This window comes from Dermacentor albipictus, chromosome 3, assembly GCF_038994185.2.
Source record: "Dermacentor albipictus isolate Rhodes 1998 colony chromosome 3, USDA_Dalb.pri_finalv2, whole genome shotgun sequence".
Lineage (NCBI taxonomy): Eukaryota > Metazoa > Arthropoda > Arachnida > Ixodida > Ixodidae > Dermacentor > Dermacentor albipictus.
The window spans coordinates 36,118,457-36,140,792 of NC_091823.1; the positions used below are offsets into that span (position 1 = coordinate 36,118,457).

At 42.0% G+C, this 22,336-nt stretch overlaps 1 protein-coding gene across 2 annotated transcripts; it reads right to left on the minus strand.

The window, feature by feature from the left end:
• Nucleotides 1-599: 599 nt before the first annotated feature.
• Nucleotides 600-20,405, minus strand: HisRS (histidine--tRNA ligase). Of its 2 annotated transcripts, XM_065432794.2 has the most exons (14): nucleotides 20,190-20,345; nucleotides 19,019-19,197; nucleotides 17,362-17,448; nucleotides 16,267-16,386; nucleotides 13,792-14,013; nucleotides 12,929-13,036; nucleotides 12,141-12,239; nucleotides 11,812-11,905; nucleotides 10,998-11,122; nucleotides 10,206-10,278; nucleotides 7,654-7,811; nucleotides 5,989-6,105; nucleotides 5,752-5,898; nucleotides 600-802 (listed from the first exon to the last, which is right to left on the minus strand). In XM_065432794.2, the coding sequence occupies exons 2-14, from the start codon at nucleotides 19,115-19,117 to the stop codon at nucleotides 722-724; spliced, it is 1,530 nt and encodes a 509-aa protein (XP_065288866.2). In that variant the 5' UTR covers nucleotides 19,118-19,197; nucleotides 20,190-20,345; the 3' UTR covers nucleotides 600-721. The 2 variants fall into 2 exon arrangements, with proteins under 2 accessions (XP_065288866.2, XP_065288873.2); XM_065432801.2 differs by lacking the exon at nucleotides 19,019-19,197 and having other exon boundaries at nucleotides 20,190-20,405.
• Between the last annotated feature and the right edge of the window lie 1,931 nt (nucleotides 20,406-22,336).

Here is a 22,336-nt window from a genome sequence, read left to right on the forward strand (position 1 = left end):
TTGATGTCATTTGATATCTTGGTGAATTTATGTTGCGTATAAGGGTTCTGCAAAAGCTGTATTTATGTATTACTCTTTTGAGATTCATGTGTAACATCAATTTTGTCCGCTTTAGATGTACTATTACATGCAATTAACAACATTGTGGTATCATTTTTCATAGCTGAGTTATGTTTCTGAAAATTTTCGATTTTTGTCAATTTCTAATAAAAAATTGATGAGCTAAAAAAAATTCAATACCAAGATTTTACGTTTTTCATTTAAATGCAACAAACCTCGCCAAATTTGGTGCAGTGGTTGCCAAGAAAAACGAATTCTCCTTTCACATGTATTTAGATAGGAGCACCCGAGCTAAAGCTGCTTAAACACTCCCTATACGTGGCCCGATCCTGAAGATAGTGCAATACCGGGCCGAGTCGCAGCGGAGGTGCAGTTCACCATTAAGGGGCCCACATACACAGCTTTGCTGGTCATCCTTTACAGAGTAGAAAGGCACAGTTTAAATTTTATTTAGTTCATTGACAAACTTCCTCCTGTAGGTAGTAAAACTTCATGTTCATGTACAAGAGACATGGTATGGAAAGAAACCAACATCAGTATTTACAAACAATAAGAGGGTATGTTTATTTTGAAGCTACTGCGAACCATTGTCTGGCTTTCGACAGCCAGACTTTAACAATAAATAACTTCCTTGAAGTACGCCGTAACCAGGCAATTCTTATCATGCCCTATCCTGCTGGCTGCTCATGTTTTTCAGGTAGTTCCTGATCTCGGTGGTCAGCTTGTCACGGGGAACTTCAAACTGAAAAGAGAGTGCCAACCTTTTAAAACAGCTTGCATAAGCAAATACTTGCTAGAGTGAAGACTCTTCAATCATAAAGTCTGGTATTCCATGCACGTCGGCAAGTGAACACTTGCAATTTGTCTACACGCTTCCATTGCAGCTGCTTACAAGAACTTTGAACAGTCCATCTTGCATTATGGCGACACCTGGGAAGTACTAGGAAACATCTATAACAGATGCCATGCTTTTCCACCTAAGGAGCCCAGCAGTAATTTTTCAGTGCTAGTAATAGTGTTCGAGCATCACGAAATATCTGGCATGTCTAAATACAGTCACTGACCGATTTCCGGACGCCCGATTTTTCAGGCATGCTGGTAATTCGTATGCCTTCGTGCACCACCACATACCCCATAGAGCCGATGTATAAGAACGTCTGAAATTTCGTATGCAAAACCCTTCGCCATCTGATTTTCCGGACTTTTTGCCGTGACCGCAGGTCCAAAACGGCATTAAGTGAAGCCACCACCACCGCCAGTTCAATAAAGCCTAGAACCGGCGCTCTCGCATGCCTACCGTTGGCAGCCGTAGTCGCGCTAGGTGTAGCTGCCAAGCTTCCTGCTGTTCGGTGCCATGGTTTTATTTCAAATAATTCACCGCTGTCAGCAATGTCGCCGACTCCGCCTTTGTAATCCTCGTCGATGACTTCGAAGAACGGAAAGCTCGACACATTGCATTATGCCGGTTTCCAAAAGTCAGCTTCACCGCAATACAGCATATTTACGCGGTGAAGCATACGCAATGTATTGCGGTGAAGCTTACTCTCAGTGAAAAGGGGCGACTGTCACGGGGCACATATTCCTTAATTATGCACGCATGTACCTTCCGTCTCCTGTCACAGTAAGAGCACCGATACGCCTAATAAGTGTACTTGCAGGCCTTTAGAGCAGCCTGAAACGTGTCTGTGGCCATTAGAGTTCTTGGGAGCAGTAAAAGGCATGGATTCATTATTTCAGACTGCCCGAGTTTTCGAACTTTTCCTCAGCCTCTATGGGTTCGAAAAATTGGACGTTGACTGTAAACTCTTTACAGCAGTAATTTCTACTTCTAGTACTTTCTGTAAAGAATTGACCTGCTATTACTTTATTCGTTTAGCAATAGAATGCTCATTGAAATAAGGCATGGCCAACCATATTTTAGATTTACGTTATATATAATTTGTCACACTTCATTTTCGTTATGTAGATAGGTTTCGCACAGATTCTTCAAAATCCTTAAAATTCGAAAGTACGTTTTCAAGGCCCTTGAAAGCCCTGGAATTTCTTGAGTACAGTCTAAGATCGATTGTATGTGACCGCTTTCTATCAGCGTTGACCCAGCAAACTTCTCATTTTAGAAACAATAATACTGTGTAAAAACCCACACCAGCATGCACACGTTCCTCTTCAGGTGATGCTTTGCGCAAAACTGGAAAACCCCACCGGTGCTTGGTGCTGGTTCTGCTCCCATATTTACCCTACTTTATTCACGCTACGTCAGGAACAGGCACGTACCCAGGGGGGGGGCCCGGGGGGGCCCGGGGGGGCCCGGGCCCCCCCCCCCCCCGAAATCAAGTGGCATACACCCCCCCCCCCCCCCCACCCAGGCCACCACTCCTCACACATTCCTAAAGCACTGCCAGATCAATGTTGAGACTTCGCAGCTGTTCATCGGTCAGCATTATGCTGCCTTTTTCACTCCTTTTAGATGGCGGTAGTTATCGGCATCTCTTGTAATGTGAAGGACAGTTTTCTCGTAGATTCCGCACTCGCGCGATTAACTCGAGATGCGTTCAGCTGTCACCATCTATTCAACCGCCACGCGCATAGCTGTTGCTTTTGTTAGTTCAACCTTCTTTGTTTAGGCTGATCCTGGGACCAGGAGAGGGATGCGGCTGTTACTCAGCTGGTCTGTACTCTCATGGAACGAGTTGCGGCCCGAGAAAACGCCAATTGCGTTTAACTTATCCCTTTGCTTCATCGTTTCCTTGAGTTACGGCTCGCCGCGACGCTGGCAGATGCCCGGAACCATATACACGTGATATGGGTTAGATAAGGTGGGAAATAAAATAATGTGAAAGAGTGTCCATCATGAAACCCTGCAATAACCCTTAAACCCATAAGCAAGATGACTGTCACCCGTTACCTCGTCTGTTTTTCCCTAACTGTATAGCACTTTTCGTGCAAAATTGGCAACTGGAAACTAAAATCGCAAGGAGTTGAGAAATTAAGCGATCTACTAAGGGAGAGAGCCAAGGCAACAACCAAACTCCAAGCAAAAGCGAATAATAAAATGTTAACCGTTGTTTATGAGAATACTTATGGATCACCATCTTTTTATTTAAAAAAGGACGTAGAGAAAAGGCCGCCGGAAGTGGAGAACAATTACTTGTTTTGAATGACGCTTCTACAGTTATCGGTCGAACCGTCTCACGTAGCCACTTCTCTGCTGTGCTTATGTGGGTGTTTTTCTAACCTTTCGCGATGAGCGCAGTACGTCTAGAATCGCAGAGTCCTGCGCTCTACGCGGTTGTATGGGACTGGCGGCTGCACAGCGTTACGCAATTCGCGGAACTGTCAAAACTGATCAACAAGGCGAAAGTAACTGATATTCGAAACTATAACATGAGAAAGACTGAAGAAGCCGTAAAAAATGAACGCAGCCTGAAATCAGTAAAAAAGAAACCTGGCATAGGATAAACCATGATGTATGCACAAAAAGATAAGGAGGATAATATCATCAGCAATCTCGAAGATATAGTAAAAGCGGCGGAAAAATTCTAAACTGACCTGTATACAGAACCCAGAGGAGTCACGGCAGTAATGAACAGGATACAGAAACTCTCCCATAACTAGCGATGAGGTCAGAAGGGCCCTGCAAGACATGAAACGATGAAGAGCGGGAGGATAAGGTGGAATAACAGTCGATTTAATCAAAGATGGAGGAGACATAATGTTTGGAAAACTGGCGGCTCTTTATACGAAGTGTCTATCGACTGCAGGGGTCCCAGAAAACTGGAAGAATGCAGACATTATACTAATCCACAAAAAAGGAGACGTTAAAGAATTGAACAGTTATGGGACCATTAGCTTGCTCCCAGTATTATATCAAATATTTACCAAAATTATCTCCAATAGAATAAGGTTAACACTGGATTTTGTCAACCAAGGGAACAGGCTGGCTTCAGGAAGAGATACTTTACAATGGATCACATCCATGTCATCAACCAGGTTATCGCGAAATCTGCAGAGTACAATAAGCCTCTCTATGTGGCTTATATAGATTACGAAAAGGCATTTGATTCAGTAGAGATACGAGCAATCGTAGAGGCACTACGTAATCAAGGAGTACAGAACGCTTACGTAAAAAGCTTGGAAAATATTGCTACATGCGTGAGGTATTTGTTTGTTTGAACGAGGCGCGTAGGCGCCATCTCTCCAGAAAAGAGGAAGAAGAACGAACTGGCTCGCGCTGTGAATCTAACCGGTCAGCGCTGCCACCGTTGTTGTTATTATAATCTGTAAATAGTTTCTCGTCTTACTGACTCGTCTTTCACGTTAGAATGTCTACGAGGTTCTACAGCTACCTCAATTCTACACAAGAAAAGCGGGGAGATACCTAAAGAGAAAGGGGTCAGACAGGGAGACACAATTTCTCCAAAGCTATTTTCTGCGTGCTTAGAAGGGTTCAAGCTATTAAACTGGGAAGGCTTAGGAGTAAAGATCGACAGCAAATATCTCAGCAACCTTCGGTTTTCCGAGGACATTGTTCTATTCAACAACAATGCAGATGAGTTACAACAAATGATTGGAGACCTTAACAGAGAGAGAGTAAGAGTGGGTTTGAATATTATTATGCAGAAGATGAAGATAATGATAAATAGACGGGCAAAGGAACAAGAGATCAGGATCGCCAGTCGGCCTCTAGAGACTGTGAAGGAGTACGTTTACCTAGGTCAAATAATCAGAGGGAACCCTAATCATGAGAAGGAAATTCACATAACAATAAAAATAGGTTGGATCGCATACGGCAGACATTACCAGCTCCTGACTGGAAGCTTACCATTATTATTGAAAAGTAAGGTGTGCAATCAGTGCATTTTGCCAGTGCAATATATCCAGTGCTAATGCATTTGCCAATGCATTTCCCAGTGCATTTTGCCAGTGCATATAGGACAGAGACTTGAGAGCAAGTTAAGGACCACGCAAAGAGCGATCGAACGAATATTGCTAGGCATAACGTTAAGAGAGAAAGAGAGTGGTTTGGATCAGAGAGCGAACGGGTACAGACAATATTCTAATTGACATCAAGATAAAAAAATGTAGCTGGGCAGGTCATGTAATGCGCTGGTTAGATAACCGTTGGACCATTAGGGTTACAGAATGGGTACCAAGAGAAGGGAAACGCAATCCAGGACGGCAAAACACTAGGTGAAGCGATGAAATTAGGAAATTCGCGGGCGCTAGTTGTAATCCGTTGGTGTATTACAGGGGTAATTGGAGATCGCAGGGAGAGGCCTTCATCCTGCAGTGGACCTAAAACAGGCTGATGATGATGATGATTATGATGATGATGATGATGGAGGGGGTGAGCCCCCCCCCCCGAAAAAAAATCCTGGGTACGTGCCTGGTCAGGAACATAAAATTAGAAACTTAATGTGAACAAGTCTGGACATTTTCAATATGATTTTTGCATCTCTTGTGCAATAAAGCTATCTGTAGCGTTTTGGGAAAATTATAGTAAGTTATTGATACGTGGGATGCTACACTGCACCCTTGAAAAAACTTTGATGGGGCCTTGAAAGTCTTTGAGCAGCCTTGAATTCTTGTTTCTAAAACCCGTATGAACCCTGATAGAGGATAAACTGCAACAGAGAATATGGCCCCAGCATCCATTAATCAACCATGCACACTCCTTTTCCATACACCCACCTCCTCCCTGGTGGCCACTTTCCGCAATTTGACTACGCCTTTCTGCAATTCCGATTCCCCAATGATGATTGCAAGTGGGATCGATCGCTCTTCACAGTACTGAAGTTGTGCCAGCAGTTTGGGGTTCTGCTTGTATGAGTGTTCCACCTGCGTAAGCCATTCATAACACAATGACACCTCTCAGCATCTTACCCTTGGCTGCAAGCACAGTGAGGTCAGCACACACACAAAGCCTACCTTCAGCCCATGGTCCCAAAGCTCGGAGCAGATCTTCATCCTCTCCCGAACCAGCTGCTTCTGTGCAGATGCCACAAAGACCTCCGTTTCATTTGTTCGTAGCTTGGCCTGCTCAGTCTAACCAACCCATGCAAAAGAAAAGAAGACAAAAAAAAGCATGTTTGACTCCTGAAATGCACAGTGGTTACCTGTTTCTACACTTGTTACTGTACACTCATTCATCTATTCTTTTATAGCCGCTATGGTTACTTAGTGGCTTTGGTGTTGTGCTGCTAAGCACAAGGTTGCCAGATCAAATCCCGGCCACGGCAGCCGCATTTCAATGAGGGTGAAATGCAAAAGCACCTGTGTGCATAGATTTAGGTGCACATTAAAGAACTCCTCGTAGTCAGAATTAATCCAGAGTCCTCCATTACAACATGCCTTATAATCAGATTGTGGTTTCGGCACATAAAACCCCATATTTATTTGTTCATTATTAAATTCTTTTATCAGTAATTCAGTGCAGCTTTCTCTCATAGCCAACTCAGCCGGTGACTGGGCGGTTGAAGCGGGCTTCGCCAGCCACGCTATGCAAGTGGACTGTGGACGCATGGTCCAGCATACCAGAGGACCTTGGCCGTCGCGCATTCAAGAAGTGTGGCATCTCGAACGCGCTCGATGGGACAGAGGATGAGTACCTTTGGGAAGATATGTCCGACAAAGAACTATCCAAAGAGAGCGCAATTGAGGAAGACAGTGATTGAAGTGCGGAGTGCAATTTAAATAAATGTTTTCCTCGAGTTTTCCTAACTCGCATTATACGCGGATAAAACTTTCTTTTTGCCATCTCGCGTCCAAAAAATTTCACCTCGTATTATACGCAGGTTCGTATTATATATGTGCTCTAAGGTATTGAATTGAAACATTCATTAGCATAACTGTGTTAATTATCCAATTAAGAATTTTGATTTACCATAGAAGTAAAGGCTGCCTCACAGAGTAATTCAGATCAAGGGTTAGAACTGTGCTAGCTGCCACAGGCAATTTTTAAAAATTTGGTGCAGCTAAAAGAAGACACCCCATATAGTTGTGATATATTGCACCAATATCTTTAATATATCACAATTTTTCACAACTTCTCAAAAAAGTGATTTTAGTGCTTAAAAAGTCTGCACATACCAGTTGGTAGAAAAAACGTTTTCCTTAAAATGTGATAAGTTTCATTCAAGCTAGATCAACAGTCACCTTAACGTAAGCATTTGTGCGTTTCGTGCAACTTCTTCACCAGCAGCAACTACTGGTGGTCTTGAGCAAGAATTCAAAAAAAGAAAAATTTAATGTTTCCATTGCTAAAAAGAGTGCTCATTCATATTAGTCATGTATTGCAACACATTCAGAAGACATAATTCTGAGTGACAGATACAATCTGCAGTTGCAGAATGCACATCTGCAACGCCTACAGATGTGCTAGTCTGCCACAGTAATGAAAGGCTAAACATCAAGTTTGACATCTGTCAGCACTCCCTGTGAGATCTTAGATTTTACAATATCCTGAAAGTTTCATGACAAGGGAAAAAATACTAATGGGTTAAAATGTAATTGAGCACAGCATTATATCCCTTGAGTGTCACAAGGTCTTGCACAACAGGCAAGCATCATAGCAGGAAAGTAAACAGCACTCACCAGCGCTCTAGCTTCTAGAAGAGTGAAGATTCGCTCAACTCCAACACTAATACCGACACACGGCACAGCTCGGCCTTTGGCGTCAAACATTCCCACAAGGTTGTCGTAGCGGCCTCCTGCCGCGACACTGCCCACAGTCTCACCTGGCTGACCGTCATCTGTATAAGATGGAGCCATAATAAACCATATACAAAATTTTGTAAGCAGACATTCCCATGCATCTATTTTGCTTTAATCAAGATGCTGCCAAATTCCCACTATACAGTGAAATATAACGAACTTCAGGGGACTGCAGCAAATTGTTATTCTGAAAAGTCATTATAGTGAAAGCCCCAAGATTAACCATTTTGCCCATCAACCTATCAGTTTATCAGTTGTCACCGTATGAGCTTTCCACAAAAACACTGCTATTGGCTCTTGGCCAGCGCTGTTGCTATTTTCCATTGATTCCACTGCCTGCAATGCAGCCCGCATATAGAGTGGCGCATGCAGGATAGATGCTAACGCCAAGGAAGCCACCACAATGAAGAAGCTCCATGTCGCCTATAAAGTGTATGAAAGCGGATCACAGAGCATGATCACGAGCTGGAACACGGTAGAAAATGACATTTTCGCCCTCTGTGTGTGCAACTCTACAACCTTGGAACAAACAGATGAAACAGAAGTACAAATCTCTTGCTATCATATGAAGTAAAACAAAGACACGCAGACATTTGGTTTGTAGGTCTTATTATTGCTCTAAACTTTAATTTGCTAACTGCCTTGAACAATTGTCAAAGTCACGTGCCACTGTGAGTGACATCACAGCATGGCAAACTACGTAGGCGCACTTGCGCGATGTGCATAGACTCTCCAGCGGGAAGCGCAGCGTGCATGAGAAGGACAAACGGCATTTGCTTTGAAATTTAAGCTCTTTCCATGGAGCTGAGGCACGTAGTGCTTAGCAGACATGATCGTTAGCATGCATTGCAAGCACTGCGTTTGTTAGCTCAAAATGGCCAGACCGGATGAGGGGCTCTTTAAAGTCAGCTTCTCCACATGAAAAAAACACTCAGCACCACCGCAACACCTCCGTGCTATGGGGTAAGGCTAATGGCTGTTGCAAAGGCAGTTTTGGTTTCACGTTCGACTGCACCTAGCAGACAATTTGCGGTCCAATTTTCTTTTTAGAAAAAGAAGGGCATCTATTAGAATCAGACAAACAACATGACCAGGCATCGCGAGTTACAGTTATCGCTTAAAAATCTTCCTGGGGCAGGCCGAAAACAGGAGTTTTCAACGTGAGATTACGTGCGTTCAACACATTCACTCTCCCTGTCATCTTTGTTTTCCCCATCTCCCGGTATGGAGTAGCCAACCGGAAATTATTCTGGTTAACTTCCCTGCCTTCTGCTTTTATCTTTCCTCCTCCTACTTCACTGTCCCTTAAGCTCCACCGGGACAAGCGCTGTCACTTAAGAGGAAGCTTAAGCTCGGGCCCAATTCCAACAGGGCTTATTCAAGTACATGTAAAACGCAAAAACGTTTTTATGAGATAACCCCTGGACCGATTTTCATGAAATTTGTTGCATTTCAAAGAAAAAGTTAAACTCTAGTGACTGTTGGAAGTGGAATTTCGATTTAGGGCTTGAATTTTCTTAAAATGATTTTCAAATATTTGATCGTTTGAAAAAAAGAAGCACGAAGTTGACAAATTCATAGCTCTGCATCAAGAACTGATATCGCGGTTCCGTAAACGGCATCCATTAGATCATTCAAAGTGGACAAATTCAATATGTCATGTTACATCTTACATGAATTTGTTACGTTGGTTACAAGGGTTTAGCAAAAGTAGTATTTCCCTATTATTAAACTTTTTATATTCATGTGTAACATCAATTTTGTCCACTTTAGATGTACTATTACATGCAATTCACAAAATTATATTACCATTTTAGTTGTTGAGTTACAGAGTTGTAAACTTGATAGTCTCATTTTTTTTATTTTCTATTTTTGCCAATTTTTAATAAAAAATTGGTGACCTAACTTAAAAATTCGAAAACAACAGTCACTAGATTTTAAGTTTTTCTTTTAAATGCAACAAACCTCGTCTAATTTGGTGCAGTGGTTGCCGAGAAAAACGAATTCTCCTTTTACATGTGTTTAGATAGGAGCATTCAAGCTAAAGCTTTCTCTTAAGGGGTCACTATAGGCGTCACTATAGGGGTCAGGTGCGTGTGTGCTGACTAGTCAAGATCAAGTTATCCAGTAAAGGCCAATTTTAGAATAGAAATAACTAAGTAACGAAACTTTGAGCCCATAAAAATTCATGGGTGCCAGCTGGAACCTTTGGTCGGTATCGAATTAAGTGAAAAATCAAAGTAACCAGAGTCGAATTAACAAAATACTATTGTACTTTGAAAGTACTCTGCATGAGGCTCATTCACTGAGGCCTGTCAGACTTAACACAGCAGCTTGTTTTTAAGCAGATGCTATGACAGGCTTGTGAACAGCATGCTCAATGTACCATGCCTGAAATATCCAGCATGACGCATACAGACGAAAAATCTCACTGGTTAGCACTGCTTCAAAGATGATTCCCGTGTAGTAGTCCAGCCCTCGAGCAAGGCTCAGATCAAAGGATACCTGCATCGTAAGCATACATTAGTTAAAAGAGTTACCGAGAAAAAGCAATTCTTTTTCTTACTGTTTTAACCAGCATACAATGCGACCGTCGTCATAAAGTTGAATGCCTTTATAACAAAGTGCTCGGGGCCTCCGAAATAATTCGTTATAGAGGCAACTTCGCTGTAAAGGTCGTGCAACGCACAGCTTGCAGAACGAGCCTTCATAAGAACAAATTGAACGGTGCACTTCTTTAAGCTGCATACAGCAATTCAAAGCAAAAAAGAATGTTGTTTACCTGAAATAGCTACTTCAGTTACGTGAATGTTGAAAAAGACATACCCATAAAATAGCAGTAAGCACAATATGTCAGCTCTTTAGACAATCTAGCAGTTGCTACTTGCAAAACATTAATTCTTCTTTTTCAAAATCTTGTAAACCTTGTCACAACTTATTGAAATCTTATGGTTTTCAGAAATCTTTGTCTAAACTGTAACTGAGGAACGAAATGGGAGAATCTGTTCCCAACATTAGCTAAAATTTCCATGTCACTTTTAAATGCAACACATTTCACTTAAGTCTGTTGCGCAATTGCCAAAAGAGGGTATAATGATGTGCTGCGAGACTGCAGTCAACCAGACATGTTTAGCTCCCCCTACTTTTTCTTTCTTTACTATACTGTCATGGGAAAGGTGCTTCAGGAAGACAACATAGGACATGGAAGTGGAATGGGGCCTGACCTTATTAGCGATTCCATAGAGGTCACAGTAATCGAAGAATAGCCGCAACTCCTCCAGGCCTTGCTTGGCAGCAACATTAGTAGCCAGATCATCAGACATCAGAGCTGTCACAAGTTCTGGGCCACCTGCAGAACAGGCAACAAAAACACTTCCACAATCTTTACTCAGCTAAAGGTTGTACATCAGGAGCATAAAATACAAGTCAAATATTCACCAAGTTAAAACAAAAATTTTCATACACCCAAGGCTTTCTTTGAATGACCATTTGAATTTCTACAGCAAGGAAAGAGTAACATAGTCAAGGGTGACAGAGGATTAGGTGGCATGTTGAGATGAATTTGCAGGCACAGGGTAGAGTTAGATTACATAAGATGAGTAATTAGATATCAATGAGAGAGGCCTTCATCCTGCAGCGGATAGCATCATACGTGCAATGACTGGAACCACCTTCCCGCATCGGTCGCCACTATTACAGATGCATCGAGGTTCAATACTGCTGTTCTCAATGCCATCTAATTCATTCCTTTATTGTTTGTTCTGCATTCCTTTCCTGTGCATGTACCACTCCTTTCTGTAGCGCCTACAGGCCTTGAACGTATGTAACATAAATAAATAAGTAAATAAGGCAATGATGACAGTTACGACAATGACAAATGCAGTTGATGACAAGCATGCCAGATGCTAGATAAAGCTGAAAAATCCCTTAACAGCAACTGCACTCAAAAGCCTGTAGTCTACACTGGTTTGCATTATGCTCATTAGCTGTACCATTTACATTAAGAACAAAATTTGGCCAAAATGGAAGACACCATGCCTTTTTTGATGACAAACTGACTAATCTTGTCAGCAACTTCTTCTGCTAATCCCTTTTCGGAAATCATTTCCTTGCGGACGTCCTCCCAAGGCAACTGAAAAGGAAAAGAGGAATACAATGGCTTGCAAGGTCCACATGGAAAGTCATGGCTCACACAAGAAAGAAGTTTCAGCAGTAAAGTTGCAATTTAGTCTCAAAGAGAGCTTTGACACATCACAGGCTCTAAAAAATTAAAATACATCAAAAGCACGCACTTATGATGTCTTCATTTACAGCTACCTTTACCAGAGGTTTTCGTTCACCTAGCATACTTTTTACAGTTCACTCACCTTATCAAGCTTGTCAACAGCAGAGCAGATAGTCTTGAAACTCTCTGCTGGTACACCACAAAACTCGAACATTCCATTGAGGATCTCTCGATGGTTGACCTGCAGGCAAGTTTTCATCACTTATTTAATTTAGTGGATGTCATCTGGCCACCTGGAACCGCAGTGGACCTCACACATTTTCGTTTTCGATAAGGTAGAAATTGCCACAGTGCCGAAGCAAACCAGCCTGTACGGACATGTGCCATGCCGTCATCAGCATATCTGTACTGTGAACAGCACATGAATGTGGCCCACGTGTCTGTTACAATATGCCCTTTAACATTCAGTTGTCTTATGTCGGCAACAAGCCAGCCAGGCAGACACTACTAGATTAAAAAGTGGCTCTCAGCTTGTACAGAACATCAGAGTTCATCTCTCCTCATGCGTTGCACACCAACACACAAGCCAGAATAAACTGTGTTCAGTGCCATGCGAGCACTGTCATCAAGCAAAATAAACATAGCTATCGGTGTTTTGCATAGCTGCCACGATTTTTCTCAAGGACTACAAAAGTTCAGATGTGGAACGGTGTGGTTTTGTTAAATACCAACTGTAATGTTAAATATCCGTCACAAGGTGGGGGAGATTGCACTTTTTCTGGCAATTTGTAAAGCCCAGTCAGGGAACCCCTGAACAAGAAAGCTCAGACATATCCAGTTTGGCATCCCTAGAACGGAACCGCTTAGTGAAAACATTCCATGTCATCCACACATTCTTGTGAAATGCATATCAAGTATGTAGGTACTTGCCTTTATCACAAAGCCATTAAAGCCGAGGTCTTTCAGTATTTCAGCCAGAATCCTTACGCACTCAACATCAGGCAACATTAGGTCATACTGTCCAGCAATGTCAAAATCCTGTCAGAATAGAAAGAAAAGAAAATCAATTTATAGAAATACAGTCAATCCTGGATATAACGAACTCAAAGGGGATCACGAAATAGGAAAATTTATATTGACACAGTAGACTTCCATTTATTGAACTCCAGTTAATTCAATTTTTGGGTTAATTCAATCACTATCGAAGGTCCCAGCTACTGCCCATACATTTCTATATGCCCGAACTTCCATTATTTCGATCTTAAAATTGGCCTTGGTCAAATAATTGGAACTTGACTAGTCTGCTTCGCCGCAATGTAGCTGTATTATGCGGTGAAGCATAATACAGCGCAAACCAAGCGCAACCACTAGCGCAAACCAAGCACTGGTGGAGGCAAGCCAACCCCCACTTTCAAGAGAAGGCAACCCAAGCCAAGCGCAAGCAGAGTGAAGCTAACCTCCAACTTCGAGAGTAGGAGGCCGAGCTGAGACGTTGACCCAGAGAGATTCCTCCCATGGAGTGTGCCGATGGATGGTTCAAGAGAGAAATCTGCCAGTTAGAGAATGGCAACTTGAAGCTGGGCTGGCCAATAATTTCCCACAAGGTACTCGAAAATTTTAGTTATACACATGTACTTAGACAAGTGCACACACTCGCAAGGTTAACTGTACTCATTGCTCTTTAGCTATGTTTACAGTTTCCACGACGCAAGAGTTGTGTCTTAGAATGCAAGTCTCACTGAGCAATAGCCTGACGACACCAGCGAGCGTGCCGGAGGCATCTGTACACTTACACACTGGTAAAACTCTCGGTAGCGTCCTCGTGTCATGGCGGGGTTGTCACGCCGGTACACCTTGCCAATCTGGTAGCGCTTGATGTTAGTGATTTTGTTCATGGCCAGGAACCGGGCAAAGGGCACCGTCAAGTCGTAGCGCAGAGACAGGATCTCCCCCCCTTGGTCAGCCAAGTCGTAAATGAGCTTGCTGTCCTCCCCATATTTGCCCGTGAGTGTGTCCTACGCAGGGAACAGTTCAGAAAGCACACAAATAAAGTTGCACTGCTCTCAGTAACTAGACTTGCACTTTTTCTTTTTAATGCAACAACTTTCATTGAAATTGTATCAGCAGTTGCCCAATCAGAGCTCCTACGTGTTTCACAAGTATATGCGCTAAAACACTGCAGCTGGCCCAGAGTGCCAGGATAAAGTTTTCACGTAAGCTCTCTATTCAGATATGTGTGAAAGTAAAAAAAAAAATGTCCTAATAAGGCAACACCTAAATTAAACTGAATCGCATTCAAAACACTGAAATTGATACTAACAGAAACACTAAATCAGTTTAGATCGATAAAGTATTTTTGAAGAGCCCTACTTTTGTTGATTTTGTGGTAATAGATTGATTATTAAAAGAAAAAATGAAGGTCAAAATTTCATTTTTGAATTACACATCAAAACCCTAGGGCCAGTACACCAGTGTGATGACACGGATTGCAAAGTATTTTTTCGATTTTCAGCCATTGCAATTCTGTAAATATTCTTGAACCTTCTTCTATTCAGTCTCCAGTTCCTTTAAAATATAATGTAGTCTGGTTTGTACCAGCAAAAATTTTACCAGAACCGATAAAGAGGCATCAAAATCCATGACATCATGCCAGGCTGGTGTTGACACTCATTTTTCGCTCTTGCCTCTTTTCTGGCTTACCAAGCATCTTCTTGCAGTCAGAGTGGCTTTTTTTCTTTACTATTGTAGAAGGATAATTTACTAACACAGCTAAAACCATTTTTAATTTTAGTGTCCCTTTCTTTTTAGTGTCCCGGACTTATTAGGCATTAATGTTTTCTTTAACAAAAGTTGCTAAAAACCTGACAATTGTAGAAAACAAGAGTTTTTCATTTTGCGCACGCAAGCAGGTTTGGGTACCCAAAGGTACTATTGTGCACACAAAGCACTACACCAGGCCTGCATTCTTTTGTACCCCTCGCCCCCCCCTTTTTTGTAAACCAAGCGGTCTGTGTCCCCTAACTTTGCATATGCAAAATTTAATAGTCCATATTCAAGCTTAAAGCTTACAACCCTATATACCCCAATAAGTACATATATCACAATCCTGTTAGCTAGCATTAGTAAGGCAGCCAAAGTAGACAAGTGACATGGATATGTATTGATGAAAAATATGTCAATGATCTATAAACAAGATCTCTGCAAAAAACTGAATGCTCATAACGGTTGCACATAAACTGCGAAGTAACATATTAGACTTCTCTGCTTTCAACCCTCTTACAGCTACAGCTTGCAGAACGGCCATACTTGTTTTTTCTTGCAAAGGAGTTGTAAATTTTCTGCTTCAATTTTATAAAATTCATTTCATTTTTGTTAATTCTTGCAAAATATCTGACAGCCAAAATAAAAAAATCCATTCTTGAGAGTTAGAAGAATTCAATTATTTCATTCAAATTGGTTCAGCAGCTGCCTGATATGAGTTTTTTCATGTTTTATGTGTCTATCCGAGTAGGGAAATTAAAACATGGCCTAAGCCAGAGCTCTTTTATACCAAAACAAATTACTGCTGCTATGAAAGCTTGAACAAAAAGCAGGAAAGGCGGAGAGCACCTTTCTTCCTCCTTTTCAACACCTACCTGCATTTTCACTTGTTCACACTTCGGTTGCATAGCTAATTTTTGTTGTATGAACGCTGCGATCTACAAACAAGTAAAAGTCTTCTGCACAACTTAATTTACTGTCTCTGGTAGCTAGCATGTCTTGGGAGGGGGAACAGCACAGCAACTTCAGCCAACATTTCGGCAGGCTTCATGACAGCTCTGCTTTGGTCACTGCAGTGACATAATGGGTGGGGCCAACTGGCAATAATTACCAGCAGTTGACACAAATACTTTTTAACAAAAATCATGTGAACATGAACAATGGTTGCTGACTTACTACCTGTCTGGCCTGTACAAACGTTACAAGAAAAGTAAATGAAGTATTACTTTCACTAAATCTGACATCACTGGAAGCAGCAGCAAATTCAAACAGAAATACAAACATACAGGCTCCTGTTACTCCATTTATAGTTGGGTTCATTGCTTTTGTTGTGTTTTTTTCTACTTAAGCTTTGCTTCAGGAACCAACACTTGATGCAATAAGATCAACAATGTCAGGCTCAGCGGACAACATAACCCAACAGGAAATTTACAACTGATGACACTAGTAGTACCACTACTGCAGTAAAATGTCACAATGCACAGCCGAGTCCCAGTGCCCAAGATGACCTTGAGCTCGAAGACAGGTGTGTCAATGGCCTCTCCTCCGTGCCTCTTGAAGCATGAGATGATGGTGGAGAATACCTTCTCTCGCAAGGCCATTTGGGCCGGCATGTGGTCCCTTGTGCCCTACATAGTGCAAACTGTCAGGAGAAGAGCCATATCCCAAAGAAGACACAAACAAATAAAAACAGAAGAGCCAAAATTCATGGGTGAACCACAGGCACAATCATTCTAATGTGATAATCCAGCTTATGTTATAATAACAAAAATTTCGAACAACTATAGAAAAACGGAGGTAATGAAAATATTTGGAGGCAACTATTAACTATTCAATCTCATCCATATTGGATGTGGATTGATAAAATCAAAACATCTTTATTAGTTGTGTTGATGTGTTTTATGTTCCATCTCCTGTTTTAAGTTTACTGCTCTTTCTTGAAGGCGCAAGTCATGCCACAATTCATAGTTCTGAAGTGATGCAGTGTACAAGTTTTCTGACATGTCCAGCCTCACAAATTTATTGCTAAAGTTGCACTCAAGGAGTTTAACTTGACTTTGAAAAAAACTTGACAAGATCTTTTTCTTGACAGCCAAGAGAATAAGGTTGCCCGATATAAGCAAATAGACGCACTAGTCACTTACCCCACATTCTGCCTGACCCTATACTACATATCAAAAGTCGTTTGCGGCACTGTGAAAACTGCAGGACTGCTTAGACAACAGGAAGGCTGAATGCCCCTTGGCATGTGTTCATCCAAACAGCGTCGTCTGCTCACCGACACAGTAAATCACTGTATATAATGTGTATGCAAAAAGGCCCTAACATGTTGTATATGCCTGTAAATATCCTGTACCAAGCAAAAATTAAACTCTCTAATCTAGATAATAATCAATTGGTTATGGCCGGAACTATATTCCGCTGCGCAAGGATATTTACCTATGTATGCCTCGTACCTTCGGCAGTGCTGAAAATGACTTGTGAGCTGGAGTATAGGTTACACTGACATGAATAAGTGCACAGGAGGCTGGCATATGCAAATAAAGATAGGTGTTTTTGTTTTATTGCGGTGAAAGAATGTTTTGCAGCAAAAATATACATGCCTTGGCCGTCTTGAGGACAAACTTGTGAGGCTCATCTTCAGCCAGCTGGGCCTTCAGCTGCAGCAGCTTTGCGACTTCCTCATCAATCTAAGCAAAGCAGAAGGAGATGTCATTTTTTTCACCATCATAACTGTGCGTCAACATAATACAGTGTATGCCAAGAAAGTAACAAGACAGATCTTTCTTATGGGGGGGGGGGGAGAGAGAGAGAGATGCTAGGAGGCTAAGAAACAGTCTCTGGTCTTGATAGTTTGCTGGCAATGTCAGGCTAATAGTCTGATGGAGCTGTTTCGTCAGGACCTTCACTGCGCGCAGATCATTTGCCAACTGGACAGCTGTTTGCATGTAGCAGCACATGTCAATATGCAGTGCCAATGAGCAATATGCGATGCAGTGTTTGGCAGAACAGACCCTGGAACAGAATCCAACCTCTCTACAGCTCATATTTGGCTTTGGCTGACTTTTTCTGGTTTCCTCACTTCATATCCAAGTTGAAAGGACACCATTTCAAGACTGTTGCGAACACACATGATGCCTTGGTGAGTACTTTGGAAGGTATTTCAGTTGAACGCTTCCAGGCACATTACAATGCGAGGCAAAACCACTGACATCAGTGTATTGATGCTCAAGGATGTTATTTTGATGTATATTTTGGGTGTGTAAATTACTTCAATTAAACAAATTTTCTATAATAAGTCTCCTTATGTTCCATACCTGTCGTACAAGGTGTCCCAACATCATGCACCAAGATTTATAAGTATGAAAATGCCACGTGACTGGACAGATCCAAGGTAATATTGTTGGCCATTGCTTGGAGATACCTAGATTATGTTTCAAAGTTTGCCTAATTACATAATTTGTCTTAATTAATTGATCAACTCCTCAAATTTTATAATTAGATGAAAAATGTGACTGAGAAAATTGTAGAGCAACATGAAATGCACCCAATGTAGCTTTCTGTTGCTCAATATGTGCTACATAAAAGTATTTTGCCAAGCCTGAAAGAAGCCCGGAAATACATGCAAGTGCCTCAAGCAGCCAGTTGTGCGGCAGTTTTGCATGTACTCGCGGGCTTCTTTCACACTCAGAAAAACACATTTATATAGCACACATTGAGCAACACAAAGCTGTATTGGGAGTTTTGCAGTCGCTCTACAATTTTCTCATTGACACTTTTCACCTAATTATAACGTTTGAGAAGTTGATTAAGTAAAAATTAATTATGTCATTAGGCATAATGCAAAAGATAATCTGAGTATCTCCAAGTGACGGCCAACAACGTAACCTTGGATCTGTCCAGCTACGTGGCATTTGCATACTTTTAACTCTTGGCGCATGATGGTTAGGATACCCTGTATATTACCTTGCCAATGCCTAGTAGACAGGGTTAATGAAGGTGGCCACTGCATTTTCACTACTCTTTTTATTCTTTGAACACACTTACACCTAATAGAAGATCATCATTTTTATGTACAGTTGCGCTATTTGTTATTCTTTGAACCAACCTGCATCAAATAAGCTGGCTAGTCTCTGTTATCCCAAAAGTAACAGGCACTCATGTCGCCCAAAACATGTCCATGCTTCAAATGGTATGTCCAAAGTAAACACCAACACTTCAAATAGAACCCACTCAGTTTCACTGCAATGCAGCTCTCACCTGTGCAATTGAGTGTGCAGCCGTCGACAACACACGAAGAGACGCATGACGCATGGAGGGCAATGGTCGGAACCGCAGGCATTGCAGTAGAGTGGCCATTGGTGGTTATGCAAAGACAGGTACAAGGGAGGGGATGGAAAGGAAGAGAGGAGAAGATGCCCTCAGAACATCCAGCTAAACTGGGAGGGCGGAGAGGATGAAACAAGAGCAATACATGTTTGCTGGCAGCTAATTGGATGTGTTTGGTGAGCCTTACAAAACAATGACTTGTTTCATAGATCATGCAAATGTTTTGTTTCGAGAAGATTCCCGTCATTAACGTTGTTTTGATCACAAGCCGCACCACTGCGCTAAAACCAGGGGCCGCATTCTCGGTCGACCACTTTCGATGAAATATCGCGAACGTGATCGTTTCCCCAAAAGCGATCCTCCGAGAACACCGCTCCAACTGAAGGCTGCAGGACAGCTCGAACTGATTGGGCAAATGTCCGCGGGGGTTAGAATTTACGAGAACCGAGAATGACGACAGTAACGTCGCAAACAGGTTGTACGTTATGGTAAGCTTGTAATCTATGGTTAATACCTGCAGCACACGACAAGTACTGAGATGACAAGCGCTTTTGTGTCTGGTCGTAGTCTGTCTTCACCGTGCGCCGTACATATAAGATGACGCTACTGGGAAAAAGCACCACCTCAGAAACATGACTAGGGTGCAGTGCTCCTGCGATGCTGCTTGTCATCTCAAATGTAGTCAACATCGTAGCGCTGTTTCGATTTCCACTTTACGAGGAACAATTTTGTTTGGTACTTTCTACTGCCACCAATCTGCATAGCTAGTGCTTCAAAGTGCACCTTATCAATGCTCTTTAAGGTTTCTCATTAAGAAATAAGAGCTGTCAATAAAAGCGCGAGTGGTACAAATGACGCAATACCGGTTCGACAATATTTGGTGTCCCATGTCCATTCATTCAATTTAGGGAAAAAATGTGAGCGGGCATAATCACTTAAGTTGTGCACCTAATTATTACTACATCTTTCATCAAGCGTTACTTACAGGAGGAATCGTGTCAGCTCTGTTAAACAGAAAAGTGATTTTTTTTTACCAAAAAAGAAAATTCAACGAGTTGCCCGACATATGCACATGTGCAGCGAAAGCAAACTGTGCTAGTACCTTTTCTTTCGGCGCTTTTTCGGCTTTCAGCGATCGCACAATATCGCCTTGCTGCTTGATGGGGTCATTTAGCGCTTCTTTTTCAACGACAGACATGTTAAAAGCTTAGCATATGCGTCTACAAACCACGGAGTACAGAAAGTTGGAGTTGGCACTTGGCAATTATCCCGATTTTGAGAGCTTGAGAGCCGAAAGTGAACTGTAGTGCTGCAAATACAGTACACACACTTAGCCTGTGACATCAGCCCGTGCGCATAGGTAACGCTAGCGTCGGATTCGCGCTAGTTTAAGTACTTGGTACTTTCATACATTTCATATTTTCAAAAAAAATAAATATCCTTTCGTAACGTCCACAGCTTGATTTAATTAACATAAACAAATTATTGTGAATAGACTTGAAGCACCACTGATTAAAATAATCGGCAGTGATCATTGTTCAGAATAGTTTTCCACTTGAAACCTTACATATCAATAGTGGTTCAGAGGAGGGTCTGCTGGTCTAGTAACCGCAGGAACTATATTTAGAAATTCGCCCATCGAATGATGCAGCGGTGTTTTCTTGGGGCATTCACCTAAACGTTGACGCGACATGCGACACTGATGCTACTAGCGCAACATCTATTCGCCGGTCTTTGTGGTCAATGCCAAAAGAAGCACTATATGTTTTATAGCTTAACACACTGTAGTTGCCCGACTGCTGCAATGAAAGCGCCAAAAGCAGCAAGTATGTTTTTTTAAATTATGGCAGTAGTAAGGTCATTTGCGCCACCTGCAGTACAAAAATGCATGACCTTTAATATTATTTTCTGTTATTCTGAACGTGTACCTCGTCCAAAAACTTCATAAGTTCAGTGTATATAGATGGTGAGCAAAACTTAACGTATATGACGTGTTTCAACTGTCAAAATCGCTTTCGCTGCTTTCAACCAGAAAAAGCATAGCCTTTAAGATGTGCATCTGGTAAATCAGAGAGCGCCATCATTGGAGCGTTGCTTGTACTCCAACTACACACAGAAATATAGAGATTTCATCAAACTAAGTTCTAAGAATTAAAATCACAAAACATTCACAACTAATTATTGTTTCACCACATACGTTCCACCCTATGGTGTACTGGAACAGGGTAGTGTATAGTCCGGCGGCGAAAACGTGCCTCTTTTTGCGATGACGGCCGGAGGTGCTGGAGCACGCCTTTCTACCGAAGCGCTACCTGTCGCTGAAGCTTGGAGTCATTGCTGGCAAAAAGGAAAATAATGGTGCAACACAGAGCCTCCGGGATTGGCAGTTATGGTGGTCGCGGAGGTCATGCATGTTACGTACGGAGTTCGCTGATTGCTTGTTGTGGTTTTTCCTGCCGCGTTTGCACATTCTTTATGTGCACGGGAAGCGCTGCATTTCTATATATCTCTGTATGTGTATGTGTGTTTCTTCAGTGAAACCTGGCAACCGCCTTTCTGGCTGATGCAACATGAAAGGAATCCCATACAACCCACCAGGCACAGTGCAGGTGCTCCTTCGGGGCTTCTTATCGTCGTGTGATTCGAAATATTAAAAACGTATGCGTGCTTACCGAACGGAACGAGTAGCAAGTATTTGTTTGTCTTCTGCAACCGAAACACTGAGCAGACGATCAGGAACACTGCATAATCTGTGGTTGGAAACGTGCAAGCTTAGATGCCGTTTTTATATGCCGTAACAGTTTGTAGTATTTATTTTTTGTGAAATATGTTAATTTCAATTGTTTTGAGAGCGTTTTAGTTGATAAATGCAGAAAGTGTTGCACAACATGTTTAAATTTCGCGCGCTAGGCAAGCCGGTCGATCGCAGCGCTCTGTTGGTGGCGTCATCGCAGAAGCGTCCCTGGTTCTGCCATTGTTTTGCTGTACTGACGATACACTGCCCCATTCCAGAACACCATATCCACGCAATTGCGTCACAAACCTTTTACCATACATATGTTTTTTTTTTAATATTATTATTTTTTCCTGAAATCATACTCCATACGCCTAGTAGCTAGATCTGATACAGCAAAGGTTTTCCAATATCACCATGACGGCAACCACGTCAACTGGTAGTACTGATATTAAACTCCATGCACCGTGACTCTATGTCCTCTGAGATTTCCACAACCTAGCCGCGAATTTTGA

Coding starts and splice junctions, on each gene's coding strand:
- HisRS (XM_065432794.2), bottom strand. CDS start 19,117: ATGGCCACTCTACTGCAATGCCTGCGGTTCCGACCATTGCCCTCCATG. Junction 7,812..10,205: donor CTTTGAAGCAGTGCTAACCA/GTGAGATTTTTC, acceptor CATCTTATACAG/ATGACGGTCAGCCAGGTGAG. Junction 803..5,751: donor AAGTGGCCACCAGGGAGGAG/GTGGGTGTATGG, acceptor CTCTCTTTTCAG/TTTGAAGTTCCCCGTGACAA.